Source organism: Micropterus salmoides, unplaced genomic scaffold, assembly GCF_014851395.1.
Source record: "Micropterus salmoides isolate LMB-PRFRI ecotype aquatic unplaced genomic scaffold, ASM1485139v1 Ms_hic_scaffold_9, whole genome shotgun sequence".
Lineage (NCBI taxonomy): Eukaryota > Metazoa > Chordata > Actinopteri > Centrarchiformes > Centrarchidae > Micropterus > Micropterus salmoides.
In genome coordinates, this window is record NW_024044681.1 from 115,868 (window position 1) to 137,040 (window position 21,173).

At 40.3% G+C, this 21,173-nt stretch overlaps 1 protein-coding gene across 3 annotated transcripts; it reads right to left on the minus strand.

Annotated features, from left to right (window-relative positions):
• Positions 1-125: 125 nt before the first annotated feature.
• On the minus strand, positions 126-19,998 carry LOC119895292 (RAB3A interacting protein (rabin3)). Of its 3 annotated transcripts, none has more exons than XM_038708298.1 (14): positions 19,868-19,998; positions 14,065-14,181; positions 10,886-11,002; positions 10,290-10,456; positions 9,980-10,151; positions 9,475-9,570; positions 7,145-7,222; positions 6,414-6,617; positions 6,139-6,267; positions 4,932-5,044; positions 4,807-4,830; positions 4,396-4,495; positions 3,018-3,087; positions 126-2,552 (listed from the first exon to the last, which is right to left on the minus strand). In XM_038708298.1, exons 3-14 carry the CDS (start codon positions 10,973-10,975, stop codon positions 2,470-2,472), a joined length of 1,326 nt encoding a protein of 441 aa, XP_038564226.1. In that variant the 5' UTR covers positions 10,976-11,002; positions 14,065-14,181; positions 19,868-19,998; the 3' UTR covers positions 126-2,469. The 3 variants fall into 3 exon arrangements, with proteins under 3 accessions (XP_038564226.1, XP_038564225.1, XP_038564227.1); XM_038708297.1 differs by having other exon boundaries at positions 19,863-19,998; XM_038708299.1 differs by lacking the exon at positions 4,807-4,830 and having other exon boundaries at positions 19,863-19,998.
• Positions 19,999-21,173: the final 1,175 nt, after the last annotated feature.

A 21,173-nucleotide genomic window follows, 5' to 3' on the forward strand; every position in this document is an offset into this window, starting at 1 on the left:
CCCGGATTAAATCCGAAAATAATCCAGCTCAGGGTGTAAATGTGCTGCCTGTCTCATCTGACTGTAGTGGCATTTGACCTTTGACCTGTGTGAGGTGGGAAACAGACTCCACGGAGAGCGGCGGGTTTCCAGAGGTATTACTGTTTTTATTTCAGAGTGTCTGAGAAAAGGCACTAAACCAAACTGGGAGAGTGACATTGACTTTGAATAAGAGAGAGAGAGAGAGAGGAGTGGAAGCAGGTTTAAATTAACATTTATGAACTTTACACAACACCGGGCATACAAACACACTCACACTCACAGCTCACTATCTACAAATGTTCCCGCAATTTATTTGTTTGAAGTATCTGAAGATGCTAAAACATCATGTCAAAGTATTTTAAGAAACATGACGTTCTGGCATCATGTAGTGTTTAATTTTTCCTTTAATCCGACTCGCCTGAAGCTTCATCAACATCTGAAATCACGCCGACAACAACATAATAAACTCTTGAAGAAACAACTAAACTGTTCTTTTTCCTGCAAACAAAGATTTTTCAGCCCCATTCGGACGGGATTAACGTTACAGGGGGATGTGGGGAAGGACATATTCACTGTGCTCCTCTGTAGTTTAACGCATCGTTCTGGACATTTTAACCATCAAAAACGACCGATGAGAGTAGAAGGGAAGATACTGCCTGATGACCTACACTTCCCGAGGATATAATTATTTCTGATTTCCACTGCAAATAAACGAATAAAAAAAAAATATAGGTGAAAAACGGGGTTGATGAGAGAATACCAGTACCTACATGTAGCTGACATTAACGGCACATTTCGTGAGCTTTTATGAGGTCTTGTTCTCCTGATGTCTTTTTCCTGCCTGACATTGGTTCCCTGAAAGCTGTATATGTTGTTATTAGCATGTTTCCCCTCTATCAGATTAGCAAAATCATCTTCCACGAGTCAAATTTCACACTAAGATGAAAGTCGACTCAGTGATTCACTTTAAAATACAGTGAAGCTCCGGGCAGGTTTTAAATTACTAGAGGAGCAGAGAGTTTGCAGCAAATCAGCAGGTTATTGTCGCGTAGATAATTACCGGGGTGGGGGGTGATAAATTAACCACATATGCGCTACAGAGGGCATTAAAATAACTGACGTCATCATCATCCCACCTGTCCTATCCGGTCTGAATGGAGCTTTACAGTGAAGTTTGAACTCTGATTATCTTTGCATCCAATTGTACTTTCTTAAATGTCCCAGACTGCCTTCATCATTTGCTACATAAACTAAAATTAAAAACAAGTTCAAACAGTTTCATTATGTAAACAATAATTGATTATTTGGTCATCATTAACTGGCAGGTGTCTTGATTTTACTTGACTACGCATATAATACCAGCTCAATTTCAGCAGCACGGCATCAGCCACACCAATAGGGCCACTGTTGGGGAGATTTCTAGAATAGTTGTGTTTTTATTTTATTTTTTATTTATTAAATAACATTTTGAATGTAATATTAAGATGCTAGAGAAATTACATCATCATTTTAAGAGGGAAAAAGTCCATATCTGGAGGTAAAATAATAATTTTACAAAAAGAAATTGCAATATATTGAAAATAATGTCGAAAGTTGCTATTTTGAGATAAAGTTGTAATTTTATGAGAATTAAGTTGCAGCAAAAGTCATAATATTTTAAGTTCTAAAGAATAAGCCTTGAAAACTGAGCTGTAACTTAACAAGAATAGTCATATTTTCATATATTATTTATGTTTATAATTGGGTTAACAATTATAAGGTGGGTGTTCCCGCCTTAACAAAGTACTGAAATGGACTTCTAAAATAAGTGTCTTTTAAGATTACATCTTTATTCTCAAAATATTAAAACATTTTCCTTTCAAATTGACCCTTTGTTGTTCAAAATTACAACTTTATGCTCATAACATACAACTACACTCTTGAAAGTCAGATATTTTTCTCACAAAATCTTAACTTTTACTTGTGCATTTTTTCCTTGTTTTATGATTTATTCTCGCAACATACTATATTTTTCCAAATGGTTAGATATCCCCCCTCAGAGTGGCTCTAATTCTCCATCATCTCTCCAGAAAATAGTCTGTTATTGAGAATTGAAATGACTTTTTTCAGCCATGTTACACTTTTTATATTTAAGGGAGAGAAAAAAAAAGCAAAAAGGTCAAAGCTCCTCAGATGGGTTTAAATGCCAACGTATTTCAATTTTTAACTTCTCTTTCCATGCCAGTTGTAGTTAAATATTGTTTCAACAAAGGAAATATCAGACCACTGACCTCAGTCTTTTTTGTGAAGATTGAAAACAACCACAGTTTTTCCTCTCACACACAAAAACACACTCACACAAAAGGGGGGTGGGAGGGCATGACAGCAGGCAAAACCAGAACCCGGGGGAGGGCGGGGCTTCATCAGCACAGAGTCTGCTGTGATTGGAGGGCGGGGCTGTCCCGTCCGTCACAGCTGGTCTTTGTAGTAGCCGAGCTTGGCTAAAGACATTTCTCTGCGGAGCTGCATCACCTCCCAGAACATCTGCTCCGCTAAAAGCACACAGCGAAAGGGAGACAACACAAGGTCACGTGATTGGTCACATGGTTTGACAGGTGGTTCAATCACACTAGTATTTTAAGTACATTCACTCAAGTACTGTACTTCAGTCCAATTTTGGAAGTACTTGAGTATTTCCTCTGCAGGATTTGCAAATGGCAGGTATTATGTTGCTAGCTGAGGCTGAGCTAGCTGATTGGCCTTCAGCTTTCTTGGGTTTTACAAAAACTTTAAAAACTGCAGTGACGTTGCAAAATGTAGAAAAACAAATAGACTGCGGCAGTAGTTTTGAGTGAATTCTGGAGGGAAAAATAGTTCTCTACTACAGCGCTGTGTCCTCACTGCAGAGTCACAGTGACCTAAGTGTGAAGACTAGATGAGGCTGACTGTTCTTCTTTATGGGAAACTCCTTAATTCATGCGCCATTGTTAATAAGAAACAAGGTGTGCGTTTCTTACCATCCTGCTGTTTGACCAGCCCTTGGTGGATGTAGCGAATGTAGGTGAAGAAATTACACACTGCTGTGATCTGAGGAAAAGACAGAGACAAACAAAAACTGAAAACACAACAAACCAATCTCATGTTTGTGATACAGATCGCCACACACAAAGCTCTGTGAAAGGCAGGCTGACCCTTACTGACTGGATGTGCTGTACAAGTACGAGTCTGGATTTGAAGAAACATCTTAACAGAACTAAAAGAGGTACTTTAAAAGCATCAAATTGACTTCTTCTGAACTTTAGTACACTTTAACTTTTTACAGCTACGTGCAGAGGAAGTGCATTATGAAAAGATCTCTTGATATGAACAGAAAGAATGCGACGGCCAGTAACTGTTTGCATTTACATGCGAGTTTTGTATTTAGATAGACTAGACTAAAATCAAATCAAATCGAGTAGAGCAAATAGATCCTGCAGACACACAACGCAAACAGCAGCAGAACGACGTGTAGTGTTTTTACAAGAGTAGATAACACAGAGCTTCAGTTTACAAGCTGTTAGCAAGTTACACAGACAAACCATGACATGTTCCCTCATTTTAAAGTCCCCACATCATGCACGGAGCTAAAAATTATCTTACCTAGCATTCGCTTTAAGGTTGTGGGTGGTGGTCACGAGGATGATAAGATTTGAAGTGTTGCCCCTTTGCAGCGTTTTATTCAATCACAATTCCCTCTGCATTCTTATAAAAACCAAAATCAGACTTAATCTTAGGACTAGATTCTCACTGCCTTCTTGTTTTCATTGACCCAAAACTAACCCCTGTTGCGTGCTGCACCTGCACGCCTGCTTCGGGGAGACCGTTGCCAACTCTGGATGATGCTGGACACGATTTACTGGGAGTTTTTCAAAAATCAATCAAACACGGTTTTAATGATAACTAAAAAACAGTCTGGAATTTTTGGCTGTTTTTTCATTAAACTGGTAACTGTTTCCATCCCTAGTCTTCTTATATAGATGTATGCAACGTGTTTTGTATCGTCTAGTTTTCTTTAAGATGAATAGTGTAACGGTTTTGTAACAGAACATGCTGGGTTCACCTAACTGTATTAAATTAATAAGGAAACAATAAACGGGAAGATAAGTCCAAACTATTGAATTTAAACATGCGATCCAGCACGTGATCCAGTTAAAAATGTTTTATTACTACTTTTAATGCCAGTGTTGTGAAAGTCTTTTTAAAAGCCACTAAAATGTTACATATTCAAGTTAAAACATTTTGACAGTTTTTTTTTTGACAAAAAATTTGAACATGACTATAGTGTTTCTGAAAATAAGATGTCTTTCTGTGTGTGTGTGTGTGTGTGTGTGTGTGTGTGTGTGTGTGTGTACTCACTCTGTATCTGCAGTAGGGAGACACGTAGTAATAGTTGGACGAATCTCCGAACTTGATTCTGTGCTTACAGGTTTTGGTCTGACCGCTCAGGGCACATTTTCTATCAGACACAGACAGACATGAAGTTATTTATTGGGTTTGCGTTTCAAAATGAGGAAAACTGAATTTGTTCAAGGAGGAAGCAAGGAATGAGTAAAGGAAGGAAGGAGAGAGGGATGACATTTATCAAGGTTCATCTCATCAGGATCGCTTTGATGAACCTGAACAGAAGGAAGGACAGAATGAAGGTTTATTATGAGTTAGCAGGGGTGTTTGGAAGAGCCAGACGGCGGGGAGCGAGGAGCAACTGAGGGGAGATTAAAAAATGCTGATGAGAGAGAGCGAGAGAGAGTGAGAGAGAGTCAGACTTACGTGACGAGCTCGGCTCTTCGCCCACTAGAGGAAGAAATTGAGGGGAAGATGGAGAGATGATGATGAAAGAGTGAAAGCTTGATGAAGAGGAGAGAGTGCATGAGTGTGTGTGTGCGCCGTCTCACTTTGGTCCTCCACACTCCACCGCTGAGGCTTTAACCACGGGCAGAGGCTGGAAACCGACCGGCTCCACGCTGAGCGTGTTCTGCTCCACGGCTTCCAAGATGGCCGAACCCAGCTGAGGGACAGGAGAGGTCAGGAGAGGTCAGGACATTAACCGACAGTAGCAGGTAATCACAGATAACATTAAACAGACAACTTTTCAAGTCTGTCTTAAAACAGCAGCCAGGTCCGTGTGTTCATTAACACAGATTTTCCTTGGTGTAATTGTTCTTCTCATTCATAGTAGGTTTAAAAAGCTCACGTGTTTTTAGTGTCAAGTGCTGGAGGATAAAATCTACAGTCCTTGTTCTGTGCCAAGTTTATCTGATGCTTAAACTGCATGAGGTTTCAGTAGTCTGACTGGCAACGTAGGCTACGTGCCGTCATGAGCATTTATACTTGTGCGTTTGTGTCGTGCGGCTCGTCCAATTAGCGCTTTGGCGGTGGGATTTGTATGTTCCGCGGTTTTGAGTTTCTTCTTCTTCGCTGGTGTAGGCTACTGCAAACAGCAACTCACTGAGCGGATCGTGTTGGAGCTGATGGATGTTGAACAGCAGTTACTTTTAGTAAACGTACTAAAACACAAAAAGAAGGCGTGGGAGGAGATGGTATGTACGACCCTTGAACTGGTTGAGGCAGAAGGAGAAACAGGAAATGTGTTGGGAGAAAATGTGATGCTACCAAGCCGACCAATCACAGTTCTTGTGGCCCTGCGTCGGCGCGACCTGTAGTTACATTTTTGGGGAGGTGCACGTCTGCAGTGTAGGATATGAGGCTACCAGTAGACTACGGCGTACCGATGGCTTAGATTCGAAGCAGCAGTATAAATTGACCTTTAGACAAATCAGGTTTGTATCTTCCAAAGTAACGGCCTTTTCAGAATAAAATTCCCTCTTTGTGTCCTTAGACAGTTGTTCCATGGTGAGCTGCAGTAAGCCTCTTATTCTGAGCAGAAATGAGTTAAATTAAAAGTAGAAGTAGTAGCCTTTTTTTCTCCTGTTTGCCTCCTGCACAGAAATCTCTTCATTCTAAACATTATATTGTCAGCATGTATGAAAATCCTGCAGTTTTGCTATATATTTGCCTGATATGTTAGATAAAACTCAGTCACAGGCAAAGCTTCACACACAAGAAGCTATGTCAACACATTAAATCCTTGTCTCTCTGTACCTCGCTCTTGCTGAAGGTGAGGCACGGGTAGATGTCCTCGCGATAAACTCTCTCCAGGAAGCAGCAGTGCCGGTCCAGCGTCGGCTCCTCCTTCCACGCCTTGAAGTCGCTGAACAGCTGACCGTCCACCTACATGTCCAACAACTCAGGTTAACGTAAGACAGTAAAGCTGCATTTATGCTTGAAGCAAGAGGTCAACAGGACTCAGGCCGTAGATCCACACACTCAGAATATTACCAGTATTATCATCTGGTGTTAGTTCTGTAGGCTCCTACCTCTCTACATTCCCGTACGATGGGCTGTGTGGCCGACGGGTCGGGCTGCGACCCCAGGATGGCGGAGGAGGTGCTCTTGTTCCTGCTGTGGCCCTTCCTGAAGGGAGTCTTGGCTCCTGAAGAGGGGAGCTCGCCCACAGGGGAGGTGGGGGAGGAGAGAACCAGTGTCTTCAGGGCCTGGACCTCCGCCTGGAGGACATCAATCTAACGAGGATGAGATGAACATGTCAAAAATGTTTTTCTTTAAACTAAATCTGATGTAAACATGCCAATACCAACATACAGGCCTTTTTTAGGAACCAATGTGACGACAAAAAAAGTTTTTAACCACCAGGAGGAGAGAGAGACTCCATAAAAGTTCATCAAATGGGCTGTTGAAATGTCAGCTACAGGTAGGTACTGGTATTCTCTTTTGAGCCTACATTTATTCTCAATGGACATCAGAGATAATGATAACAATAAGTTATGACTGAGTATAATTTTTAATACTCCAAACAGCAACTGTCAGAACTGCAAAGTGGAAATTATGACCATGTATCGTAGTTTTCTTGAGGTCACACTGTCCTCCACCGCCTTTCTGAAAGTTAGTGTAGATGGCTTCATAAATCCCTCTCAAGTCTTTTTAGCCCTAGAAGTGATTCTGAGACGCCTGATTCAAACGAGCGCTGAACTGTAATTTAACACGAGCTTTAGAGGAACCTTTGCAGTGAGTGAGTGTTCAGTGTTGTCACCTTGCCCAGGGCTTCTTTCAGTTGTTTTTCAGCATTTGCCTGTTTGACGTTGGCTTCTTTGACCATTTTGTGGGCCTCCTGGAAGACACACACACACACACACTTATATATTTTTGTAAATTTTCTTCACTCACGATAAATGTGTTGGGATTTAGTTTTCATTCTCATAGTAAAGAAGCATTTACACAAGCTCAATGTGAAATAAAGGAACAGTTCACTATAAAATCATTATAACAAAATAGTCACATAAAGCAAAGCTCCGCTTGTTCCCAGTGCAACTGTTTGGCTACTTAATACTGGTTACACACAAAACACACAAAGATAAAAGATCCCAGGACTTCTATGACAAAAAGGGAAGAGTGAGACCAGAACAAGGAGGAAGAATGTGAAGAGGAAAGGAACAACATGTTGCAAAGGCCAGCCGGACAGAGACTGCTTCCTGAACTCAAACACAACAGCAAGCAATTTGTCCAACAAGTCCAAAAAGGTCTGATGTTCTCAAAGACCATGTCCCTGACGGATGGAGACAAATCTGAGTCAGTCAGCACCTCTGACTGTGGCTGGTAACATCATCTAACTCGGCCAAAGCCTGAATCCAAATGCAGCTCTTGAAGCTGGCGTAAATGTAACATAACAAAAGTGCTTTACTTGGAGATTTGTTGACAAGTTATTTAAATAACGGTTGACGATGGATGGATCGATATTGTTGCACTGGAGACTTCATCCAGTCAAAGATTTATTTATCCAAGTTCATGGATGCGTATCGCTAAAGGCCCAGAACAAACTAAAGTCCCCCAATTTTACTAGAGCCGCAAACAACGACATGTTTTCATTACTGACTAATCTGGTGATTATTTTGTGAACTAACTGATTCATTTTTTGGTCTCTGTGACAGAAAACAGCAAAAAATATCCATCACAACATCCTAGAGTCATCAAACGTCATGAAAACAAAAAGTTGAAAACCCAAAGAAATTCAATTTGCTGGATTGCGTAGAAGCAGCAAATTCTAGCATTTAAAAAGGTGTGTATACGTGTTGGGGAGAACTACTCGTGTAGGACACAGTAGCATGAGTCCTTTAGTTTCACCAGAGCTCCGTTAAGTCTGATAAATGTCCTCAAGTGATGTCACTTGAGTCAGCGTCGGCTGAAGACTACAAGTTTGAAAATGAAACAAATCTGTTTTTGTCGAGTTAGAAAGTGAGCTTACAGACTTCTGTTGCTACATTAGCCACTACTAGCATAACACGCCTGAATCTCTGACTGAAGTATCGGCGGTTGAGTTGCATTATGGTTAATGTAGGCGCCAGGATATGACAGGGATGAATATATATTTTGATCCTTTATAATTATTCAAATGTCCAACAATGTTACGGGAGCGTAATACTAAATCTGTTCTCTTTTAAAGTTAATATTGAGGACAATAATTGGAAACATCTGTAGACACATGCAGAAATGGAAAAGTACAAATAATGGTTAATAATTAATGTAAGTGCTGAATCGATTAGTTGTCAACTATTAAATTAATCACCCAACTATTTTGATAATTGATTCATCGGTTAGAGTAATTTTTTAAGAAAATAAATAAATAAAATTCTCTGATTTCAGCTTCTTAAATCTGAATATTTTCTGGATTCTTTCCTCTTCTACGACAGTAAACTGAATATCTTTGGGTTGTGGACAAAACAAGACTTTTGAGGAAGTCATCTTGAGCTTTGGGAAACACTGATCAACATTTTCTGAATTTTTTTGACAGAACTAATCAAGTATTCAAAAAATAATTCAATTGAATGTTAGTTATAGCCCCAGTTAACTTATAAAGCTAAATGATTATTTCTCCTACACTCCAATACGACTGTAAACCAATCGGTAAAATGAGGGTGATATCTGAATGTGTGAACAGCAATGTGGTGCTGACACTAAAACTTCAAACCGCAGAGATTCAGTTAGAGAGTTAAACAAAGTAAGACTAAAGAAAACCGTTCTCTCTGGTCTCCAGCACAGAGCAAGTGCAAAAACAGCCACAGCAGCTTCTCATTTAACGCTTTGTTGGAGGATCAAGAAAAATAACCTGAGAGGTATAATTCTGTGAGGCTTGGATTTCACGATGAAACGTTACTCAACACAAATGTTTTGATCTACACTAAAACACAGCTTCCCAACACTTTGCAGGAGCTGTCACGCCTCCGTTTCACATTTCTTCTGCCAAAGAATAAGCGAGGCAACAAATCCCGTGCCAATCATTTGCATGTTTTCTGTCTGGCCGCTGCCTCAGGAAGAAGGAAAAGAGGAAGCAGAGGAGACGGACAGACGGAGGGGAGGCGGACCGACCTGGAAGAGACTGGCGGTGAGCTCCTCCAGCTCCTGGCCGAGCTGGTCTCTGACTTTAGACAACCTCTCACACTCCTCATCCTTCAACAGCAGATCCTTACACACACACACACACACACACACACACACACACACACCACAACAGAAAAACAACCGCCAAATGAACACATGCAAGTAAAATCATAGCATGGCAAATAAACCGAGATGAACAAATTAAAATTAGTGAAACATCATTATTCCATTTAAATGATTAAATAAATACAAAACATACAAATTAAAAAAAGTGTGCATATAAATAAAATATACAACATTAAACGATGTCAATGAGTGGTGTGGAAAGATGTGGTGATTTAGTCTCTCGGTCAGACACACACCCACACAAACACACACACAGTCCAACTGCAAACATTTACATTCAATTTAAAATTCAAAATTTCTTCAGGTTAAGACCAGAGACATTGAGAGAGAGTGAGTGAGTGAGTGAGTGAGTGAATGAGTGTCCTACCCTCTGGGCCTTGGCCAGCTCCTCCTTCAGCCTCTCGTATCCCTTCTCTCGGACCTCCATCACCGACGGGCTTCGTAGCCGCGACAGGCTGTCGCTCAAAGCGCTGCACTCCTCCCCGTCCTCTCCAGACAGGAAGTAGCCCTCGGCTGACTCCGCCTCCTGGCCTTGCACACTGTGCGGCGTAACGATGGAAACACCAGCAGCCAGTTATGGGTTAGTAGTTAGGGTATATGCATTTTTGATCAATTACTCATCATTTCCATCTGCAACCACAAATTATTTTGAGATCAATGGACAGTCATTTGTTTACATTTCATTGTGGCTGTGCCGTGGAGTTGAGTAAACCGGCTGTGTGGGGAGCTGGTCGGCCCGTAGGGAGGTGGGTCGGCCAGCAGGTGGAGCTCCCAGAGAGTGGGTGCGGTACAGAGAGGCAGGCGGGGTGCTGTGACGGACAGGGGGACGCTGCTCCGCTTGGTTCTGCAGGACGACACCCAGGGACCCAATAAAGAAAATGAAATTTCTCATGGTGATATACGGTATGCGAAAGCCAGGTTAAGGCCCTGTCTACACGAACACGGGTATTTTAAAAACCATGACTTTTTCTACGCGGTTTGGCCATACAGAAACGCAGTATCAGGTCACTGAAACGAAACATTTTTTAAAAACCCCTGCCAGTGTGAAGATTTTAAGAAACGTTGATTGCAGAGTTGTCATGTAGACAGTAAAACCGGAGATTTTGCCTTGCGACATCAGAGTGCGTGCCGTTATCTGCTGTGTTTGATGTCAGATTGTGTGCCACTGCCTGCTTTGTTTACAATTTTATTAGGCTCTGAATGAATCTCTCTTCATGGTACAAGTCTGGAAACAGCCTAAAATACGCTGAAAAATGCGTCTCATTCAACCTACCTGAAGGTCAGGTGTGGTGGGTGAGGCCAAGTTCACCTCATGGAAACCCTCCAGAGTTTCGGCATTGCCTTGACCGCTGCTGCAGGCCATAGCAGCTGCTACCAGACATCATACACTCTGCAGACAGCACAGACAGACGTTATTGCAGCAGCAAATAAGTTTATTATCATTCAAAATATTCATAACAGTGAGTCACACAAGGCTTAAAGCTGCTTGCGTTCTTGCTTCAGTCCTGACGAACAGTAGAAGGGGGGTGAACAGAAGGCTTCAGAGCTTCGTTTATTGTGGTGGTAAAAAATAGCAGATCAGTCTTTTTGCCTCACTGCAAGTTTGTATTTAAAAAGTTTGTCATCAGAGCTTCCCAGGAGAAAACTGTTTTGCACTACCTGGAGAGTCGTGACGGCCGCCTGCTGGACTTTAGGCTTAGTGTGACTGGTCAACCCTCAATTTTAACATCATCATGACAATACCAAAAACTTGGAAATCAATTTAAGTATTCATCACATTGTTGGAATGCCAAACTGAAGGTAGGTGATGACAAGAGGGAGAAAAGGAACGCCAATGTGTCTTAAACCTGAATTCTTTCTAACGACCAGCAGGGGGTGACTCTGACTGATTGCAAAAACAGTCAGATTGCATTGTAGTCGACAGGTGTGTTTGATTTAAGGCCTTTCACTTTACGTGATGCATGCTGGACTTAACATAAGGCATGCTGGTTAGAAATTGTGTCCGACTTTCACCGGCGCTGCAAGTTGCTTTTCTCCGTCATTGATCTCAGCACACAGTAAACTCAAGCAGGTAAATTGTGTCCGACTTGACGGTGTCGCTACCCCTGCGACCCATCAGGACAGATGCGAATCGTATCCACTGCGCTGTGCACATTTAACTAGTCGCAAACTCATTTTTGAGTCTGGTCGTCTAAGAACTTCGACCCTTTCACAGTGTTTTCAGTTTCTCAAAGATAGCTGTAACATTTCGGTCGCCTAAAAAATGTCTTGTTCAGCGTTGGTCTGTACTAAAAGACACTAAGGAGTCGGCTGTTCATTTTTTACCGTTAAATGCATTTTGTTTTAAGCCTTTTTCGCTAGCCAAAATTAGCATCCCAGTTAACGTGAATAACAAATGCTCGGTGCTAACCAAGCTAGCTAGTTAGCACTAGCTGATAACTTATGGTTATGAAACTTATGGTGGATGAAATGTACAGGTGCTGGTCATACAATCAGAATATCATCAAAAAGTTGATTTATTTCAGTAATTCCATTCAAAAAGTGAAACTTGTATAATGTATAAATTCATTACACACAGACTGATATATTTCAAGTGTTCATTCCTTTTAATTGTGATGATTATAACTGACAACTAATGAAACCCCCCAAATCAGTATCTCAGAAAATAATACTGTGAAAAGGTTCAATATTGAAGACACCTGGTGCCACACTCTAATCAGCTAATTAACTCAAAACACCTGCAAAGGCCTTTAAATGGTCTCTCAGTCTAGTTCTGTAGGCTACACAATCATGGGGAAGACTGCTGACTTGACAGCTGTCCAAAAGACGACCACTGACACCTTGCACAAGGAGGGCAAGACACAAAAGGTCATTGCTAAAGAGGCTGGCTGTTCACAGAGCTCTGTGTCCAAGCACATTAATAGAGAGGCAAAGGGAAGGAAAAGATGTGGTAGAAAAAAGTGTACAATCAATAGGGATAACCGCACCCTGGAGAGGATTGTGAAACAAAACCCATTCAAAAATGTGGGGGAGATTCACAAAGAGTGGACTGCAGCTGGAGTCAGTGCTTCAAGAACCACCACGCACAGACGTATGCAAGACATGGGTTTCAGCTGTCGCATTCCTTGTGTCAAGCCACTCTTGAACAAGACACAGCGTCAGAAGCGTCTCGCCTGGGCTAAAGACAAAAAGGACTGGACTGCTGCTGAGTGGTCCAAAGTTATGTTCTCTGATGAAAGTAAATTTTGCATTTCGTTTGGAAATCAAGGTCCCAGAGTCTGGAGGAAGAGAGGAGAGGCACAGAATCCACGTTGCTATAAGTCCAGTGTAGAGTTTCCACAGTCAGTGATGGTTTGGGTGCCATGTCATCTGCTGGTGTTGGTCCACTGTGTTTTCTGAGGTCAACGCAGCCGTCTACCAGGAAGTTTTAAAGCACTTCATGCTTCCTGCTGCTGACCAACTTTATGGAGATGCAGATTTCATTTTCCAACAGGACTTGGCACCTGCACACAGTGCCAAAGCTACCAGTACCTGGTTTAAGGACCATGGTATCCCTGTTCTTAATTGGCCAGCAAACCCGCCTGACCTTAACACTACAGATAATCTATGGAGTATTGTGAAGAGGAAGATGTGATACGCCAGACCCAACAATGCAGAAGAGCTGAAGGCCACTATCAGAGCAACCCGGGCTCTCATAACACCTGAGCAGTGCTACAGACTGATGGACTCCATGCCACGCCGCATTGCTGCAGTAACTCAACTAAGTATTGAGTGCTGTACATGCTCATACTTTTCATGTTCATACTTTTCAGTTGGCCAACATTTCTAAAAATCCTTTTTTGTATTGGTCTTAAGTAATATTCTAATTTTCGGAGATACTGAATTTGGGATTTTTATTAGTTGTCAGTTTTAATCATCACAATTAAATGAAATAAACATTTGAAATATATCAGTCTGTGTGTAATGAATGAATACAATATCCAAGTTTCACTTTTTGAATGGAATTACTGAAATAAATCAACTTTTTGATGATATTCTATTTATATGACCATCACCTGTACATTCACCAGCTCAACCAGAGTTTGAGGGAATACAATTAATGGCTACGACGCCCCTCACTCCTACCCAGCTCCACCCTCACGTCCGAATAGGGTCAGTTGTGGCTCTAAAAAATTTTTAAAAAAAAACAAGATGGTGTCAGCTAAAATGCCAAAAACACGAGGTTTCAAAACGGTAGTCCACAAACCATTGTGTCTACGTCCACTTCTTTTATACCGTCTATGGGTGAACAGTGTTTCAAAAGTTCCAGTTGTATAGACTGCTATGCATTTCACCCATTTGTTTTTTTAATGCAGGGGTTTGTTTCTGAAAATGAAAACAACGGCTGAAAAGTATTTTCCGTAATCAATACATAATATTACAAGTTCACAGTCACTCAGGTTTTTATTGTACCATAGTGCAGCGGTGGATGGAGAGGCTGGCCGGATCGATGGAGGCTCGCAGTCAGTCAGAGAAATCTAGGACGGCCTACAGGTGAACAAGTGCCGACAGGTAAAGACTGTCCTTTACCTGAGAGAGGGAGAGACAGAGAGGGGATAAATTAGGGGATAAAGTTACAGATGGTTTTTCTGGAAGGGAAACACTGCACAACCCATGCCACACTAACAATATCCAGCCATCCATCGTCAACTGCTTATCCAGCGTGAAATTCTGAATGTGCGAGTAGAGGCTACTGGCTTTAACTGGAGAATGTCTTGTTTTTCTACGACTGCTCCTCTCTTTTCCTCCATTGTTTGCAAACCAATAAATCAAAAGTCAAGTAGCACTCCACTCTCGCCGATGTCCGCCTGCAATAATTTTTATTGCTTGGAAATAGCAGTCAGCGTGCAGCGGTGTGTTTACAGCGAACAGCTGATGGAGTTAAGCTAAATACAGAGTCCAGAGTTGTTGTTTTAAGTTTTCACCAGTCAAGAAGTTTCTACACAGAGCCGAACTCGGTCTCCTCTTCTCCAAAACAAGCAGAACAGCTGATTACAGCAGGTAATAAAGCTTGTTAAAAATCCCATTCCTTTGATGCTCAGACGGACACAGATGTGAGTCCTGCAGCTCTTGATGGCTGGAAATGTTTTAATAACCTTTCAAACTGTCACGATTTTATGTTTGTGTTCCTTTCTCTGTGCTGGAGTTATTTTATGAACGTCATGGCTTTATCAGGTTTGTTATTAAATTTTTAACAAACTTTATCCTGCGTCTCTCTAATTATTCTCCCACACGAAAAAGCTGTTTTAATGGTTAAGCAAAGCCTGTAGTTTTTCATTATATTCCAATCAAATCTGATGACTTAAAAGTCCCCGTATCTCTTTTGGTCGAAAATCTTATCCCGAAAAAAGTCCCTGCCGGTAGGGTAGTGCTTTTGAGTAGTAGTACCAGAACTTTGGGGGGTGGGGCTTGCCTTGCAGTGCATTTCTGAATGGTCGAGTAGAGGCTTTCGGGTGTTTTGATACTACTGCTCGTCTCTGTGACATTTGCAAACCAATAAATCACAATCAACACCCAGACAGCACATACAAGTGTCGCCAACGTGTGAAATTAACATTTTATTATACACACGGTGTGATTTGCTTGGGATTTTCTGGTCTATATATTCCAGCCTCTGCTGAATTATTTTTATACCTGGTGGGGACAAAATCTGAGGCGGGAATTACGTCACAATCTGATGACAAGAAGCCCAGTGGTAATTTATATTAATTTTAAAAACATTTCATTTCAAAACACCCCCCCCCCCCGTTTTTTTTCCATAAATATCACCCTGTATAATACTATTAGGTTTTGATAACGGATACTCCAACTTTATTTTATGATGCCTTACTTTCTCTTATGTGAAGAACAAAATGTTGAGTACAAAGTCGTTGATAAACTTCTCAAATCACATCGTTTAATAGTGTTAACAGAAATACTTTAATTTTCTTAAATACTAACAAACTAAAATTATTTAAGTCACAAAGAATGAGTGAACTAAAGATGCCATAACAGTTTATCATCATCAGTATATATTAAGATTGGTTATTAGAGTTACAAATGCAAAAATAAACTTCACATGAAAAGCAAAACAACTCAGGTTAAACTGTAAACTTCAACGGAAATTAAATCAACTATGAACAACAACAGAAGTACAGACACTCCTCTTTCTATTAATCCGATAACACTACAGGACTTGCAAACAAAACAATATGCCTCTGCTACTATCTGGAAGTATTTTGGGTTTAGTCCTGATGATAAAGGTGATCCAGCCAACACGGACAAAATTGTGTGCACATCATCTCTGTTCCGCCCACTGATGTGTCGGTATCAACAGCAACAAGTGTCGTCACCATACATGCTACAATGACTTCTATCACATCTGCTTTTTACACAATTAGTGAAAATGTGTGAAATGTCAGGAAGGTATGAAAAAGTAAATACCGCCCGAGCCTACTTCCCTCCTTCTTTGTCCACATCCGGCAGGTTAATAATACAGTTTATGAAGGCAGACTGGACTCTGGCTTTACTCTCTGGGTCAAACTCCAGCAGGCAGACGGAAGCAGGAAGTTCACAGGTGACACAAGAACGAGTCTGACAACTCCTCATGTTTTAAATCGAGACTGACAACAAAGCATTAAGTCTAATTTCATACCAGAGATTCTCCGTTATCATCGTCATGTTCTTAAAATAATTGTGATTCTTTGTTTCTGTGTCCGTGTTGTTGACCTACCTTTTGTTTTTCCTACTTGAGCACACCGGTCTCACCTGCTCAGCCTGGTGTGTGTTTCTGTGTGTGTATTAAGTGGGTGTGAGCATATATACAAAGCTGGATTCAGCAACTCGTTCATGAAGACAAATAAAGATGGTGTGACTCACACAAAGACTTAACGTCACTCGTTCAGTTTACTTCAAGGTCTAGTTGAAGATCAAGGTCTGTGTGTTTGTATATCAGTATCATTATATTTAAGTCCCACCTCCTGTCAAACAATGTCTGCAGACACGTCTATAAAAGTTTCAACTAATTAAAAGTGATTATACATGTTTTCCCTCCCTCTATCAAGTATCAATTGCACATCAATATGGTATGACAACAATCTGAAGACTTTATGCTCGATTGAGACGATTAATCCATCACATTTAGTCACGTCACTGTTTTTCCTCAAGGTTGTTGTGTGGAAACCAGCTGACAACAGGGACTGCTGGTGCATTCAAGGAAAACTGGACGTCTAAGATATGCAAGTTGGTAGCTGAACAGCAACTTCTTACTGTAAGGAGTTCGTTTTCTTCAAAATTTATTTTGTGAAAGCTATTAAGTAGTTAACGATACGCTGCTAGATGATACAGAAATTACCCCCCCCCCGGTGGACGGCTTTAGATCGAGATTTAAGCCGTCCACCATCTACTTTTCAAGCTCGCTGTATTTAATGTGCTCTTACTTCTGTTTTCAGAGTTCACATAACCTCCTAGAGTAGCGGCTTCATCCAATTTGGCTAAACTGATTGGATGAATTACTTCACGTGGCTCTTCCTTGGGTGGCGTTTTGTAAAAACATTCACCGAATTTGCGAGTACCTGAAAAACTGTATTTTAATATTTTGATTATCTTTGGCTTCTGTGAAAATTAAACTCTGGTCTGAATAACCATTTTGAAACCTTTGTAGTATCTTTAAAGCAATTTTTGTTTTAATGGTGCAACTGAGGTAAACCATGGACCTATAAATAGAACTGGACACACCGTTGGAGGCGAAGCTCCGTTCATTCCTATGAAAGCTGGTAAGTGGTACATGACAGCGAAAATGTTTGACTTCTGAGCCCACCCATAGATCAAGCAAGAGACTTCCGCCGTCTGAGCCGGCTAACTTCTGGTTTAGCCCTCCGCTAACTTGAATGTGGGTAAAATGATTTAATCGTGCAACCGTTCTGTTTCCAAATGTTACTCGACCAAAGTAATCAAATTCTGTCATTTCGTGAGGTTGCTGTGAAGCCAAAATAAAAAAAAAAAAAAAAAAAAAGTATCCACCGTTCTACAGCCACCTGTGTTTCTTCAGTGTGCATCATGTGAAGAAAGTTGTAATTCCACAGTTCGGCCACTGTGTGTTTGTGCACTTCCTGGGGGCTTCAGTCAAAGTGTGGACAGATGAGGCTACAGCAGCGATACAGGACTGTTTAGAGTGCACAGACTGGCGCGTGTTCAGAGAGGCCGCCACTCAGGAGAACCACATTATTCTTGCCTTTAATTAATTTTTAATAATGCTGAAGTATTAACTGTTTTTTTAGACAAAACAAGCATTGTGAAAGTGTCACAATCACAGGAGTAAAATCATATATACATATATAATATGTATAACAGCCACAGGGGACATTATAAAAGGGAGCTACAACTTAATATTATTGTGCAATCACTGTGTTTTAATATGATAAATAAATCTACCATGTATTTCAAGTCTGGCTGTGGTCTAAAGGGCATTTCAAAACTGAGAAAAAGATTGTAATTTTGATTGTAATAAAATAGATCGTCAGATTATTTTTTGGTCACCCCTAATGCAGCTCATGTGACTGACCAGTCTACTTCGAGCAGTAAATGTGACAAACAACTGAACTACTTAATGCAGGTTTTCGCTCTGTGGATTAGGACTTATTTTTTCTGCTTTCCTGTTTGCATTCATCTACCCGAAACAGGCATCCTGACTTGTCTAACTTCAGAGCTTTGACTTTTGAAGGGTTCCCTAAAAGTTTAAGACGTCCAAATCCAGAACTCTGGTTTATTTTGTTAAAAGAAGAAAGGGTTTTAAATAGGGTACTATCCTACTATAAAACAATCATGTTAGGACCTTTGACTGTGGGTGATATGGATGCAAGTCAGCTGCAGCAATTAGTCAATAATAATTGTTTAATTTATTATTATTAAACAAAACGCCATTCTTTGGTTCCAGCTTCTCAAATCTGAAGATTTGCTGTTTTTCTCTGTTTTACATTAATCTAAATCAAATAAATGCTGGTTTTGTACTGTTGGTCAGACAATTTAACCCTCAGTTCTGGTAACTTGTGATATTTCTTGACAGTTTATAGAAATAATTGATAAATTAATCGTTTAGTTGCTCCCTCAAAAAAGACAAATGTCTACTGTTATCAAAAACAAACTTTTATTCTCATGCAATCAACACATTCTACTGCTCGATATTTGAAATTACCGATACCTGAAATGAACTGTATTCAGCATTCAAAGCTGCTAAATGTTTATTTTGGTGAAACCTGACACTAAAGCTTTGCACAAGAACTGCAGCGTCTGCAACAAAATCCTAACTCGGTTTGCACTGACAACAGCCTCTCTGTTCATCGTTCACATGATTGTTGGAGGACCAGCCTGGTGAAACTGATTATACTGTCGCCAAACCTCGAGTTGAATTCCTCCCCTCATGAGACTCAAACATTACGGACTGGCTGCGTGTTTAAGCAACAGCGCACCTGTTTTCGGGAGCAGTGACAGCTAGCTTTGGGTTTGCAGCGGCTAGCGTGTTAGCAAGCGGGCTAACAACTAGTTAACGGATGGGGCAGGCGGCTAACGTTAAAAAGCTAACGGGTGTTACCTGACACGGCACCGCATGAAAGATGCATGGAAGTGGTGTGTGTCAGTTTATGTTTCGTCGCTGCTATTCCGAGCTAACGATGCATTTACATTAGATTAGCTAACATCAGGTTAATTTCAGAGGCTAACGTTAGATTTCAACATTACTGTGTTAGCTAGCTGCGACGGTTATGTCAAAAAAAAGAGACAGAAATAAACCAACTGACAACGTGTGAAAATAATTACAAAAAACAACGTATGTGTGACTCGCTTCCAAAATGTTAATAATATATATCAGATTTCGTATGCTGTGGGATTTACTGATGAGGGAGAGGGGGGGGGGGGCCCTGCTTCCATTATCGGACAATTCACAAAGCCGGCTGCGGATGGCTAATTTCACTAATGTTGCTAAAAATAGTGGGATGTATCGTGAACAAATGTGACTTTAATAACAAGGCAAGTATGCTTACAAACCGACAATCAGGGTGTGTGCTAGCCTGGTTGTGAGCAAAAGGAGAAATAGTGCGACAGACGCTTCACTGTCCGATAATGGCCACAACTTAACTTAATGGGTATGATGGAGCTACGCTTGCTAGCGGGTTTAGCAACTTAACCTAAATTAGCTAGGAAAAATAATAACAACAACAACAGTAACGTTAACTCACTTGACCTCTATGTGGACAGCAGCCAGGTCGGTCGGTCTTGCTCCCGGTAACGTGCAGAACCAACACGACAAACACACCGGAGCGGTTGTTGACGCAGACCGGGAGCAGGTTACTCCAACTGACGGGAGGTGCGTTTAGGGACCACTGGGAAACTAGACGATATTCATCACATCTCACACGCTTGCAATTTGCGCAGGTGTGAGAGCTGTATTTAAAAGCAGTGGAAGAAATCTTTTTACCTCAGTGAAAGTACTAATACCACACTGTGAAAACACTCTTGTTACGCAACTAAAAACCTTGCATTGAAAATGTTACTTTGCTAAAAGTATGAATCATGCTCAGAAATACTTTATTGATCCTTGAGGGAAAATTCTTTGTTAGAGATTGCTCACTTGCATATCGAGGTATATTTCAATGAATTGAAATAAAAATAGAAAGTAGGTAAGCAGAAAATATAACAAATATACAAATATAAAATATAAATATAAAGCAGTGTGGATGTGTAACATATTTTACAGTAAAAAATAATAAAATGTACTTAAATTATTAAAAATAAAGTAGCCTACTTATTGCAGAAAAAGTCCCCTGTAACTGTTATAATGTTTTTTTTATATATACTTATATAAGTAGATTATTATTGCTCATGCATTAATATAAAAGTAGGATTTTACTGCTGTAGTTCTTGAGGTGGAGCTTATTTTGAATATATTGTATCGGACTGCAACTTCATTATTTTCATTATGGATCAATCTGCTGATTATTTTCTCCATTAATTGATTAATTATTTGGTTTGCAAAAATTCTTAAGAAAAGAAGTACAATATTTCCCCCTGAAAGAAGTACCTAAGTGGCATTTAAAGAAAAGACTCAAGTGAAGTACAAGTCCCTCAAATTTATACTCAAGTACAGTACATGAAAATGTACTTGGTTACACATTCCGACTGAACATATTTTAATAACATATAGATAAAACTCACTTACAGTCCAATAAATGTTTGCTTTTCTCATAATAACAGAAAAAGTCAAGACTGTAAAACATTACAATTGCTTGTAAATAAACCACAGGCTCCTATAGTAAAAAATACACAAAATTATAAATACTATAGAGATATTATAAGGGCATATTAAGGGGACATTTTAGAGAACTATTTCTATAGCCATAGATAGAAAGAATGTCATCATAAAGCTGGATGAAGCTCAGTTTACTTCATTATGACCTCTGTATGTCCAGAGGTCATAATGAAGTAAACAAATAATATATTCTTTGAAAATTATTTTATTTCTGTAACAGAAATAAAAGGGATCACTCAAT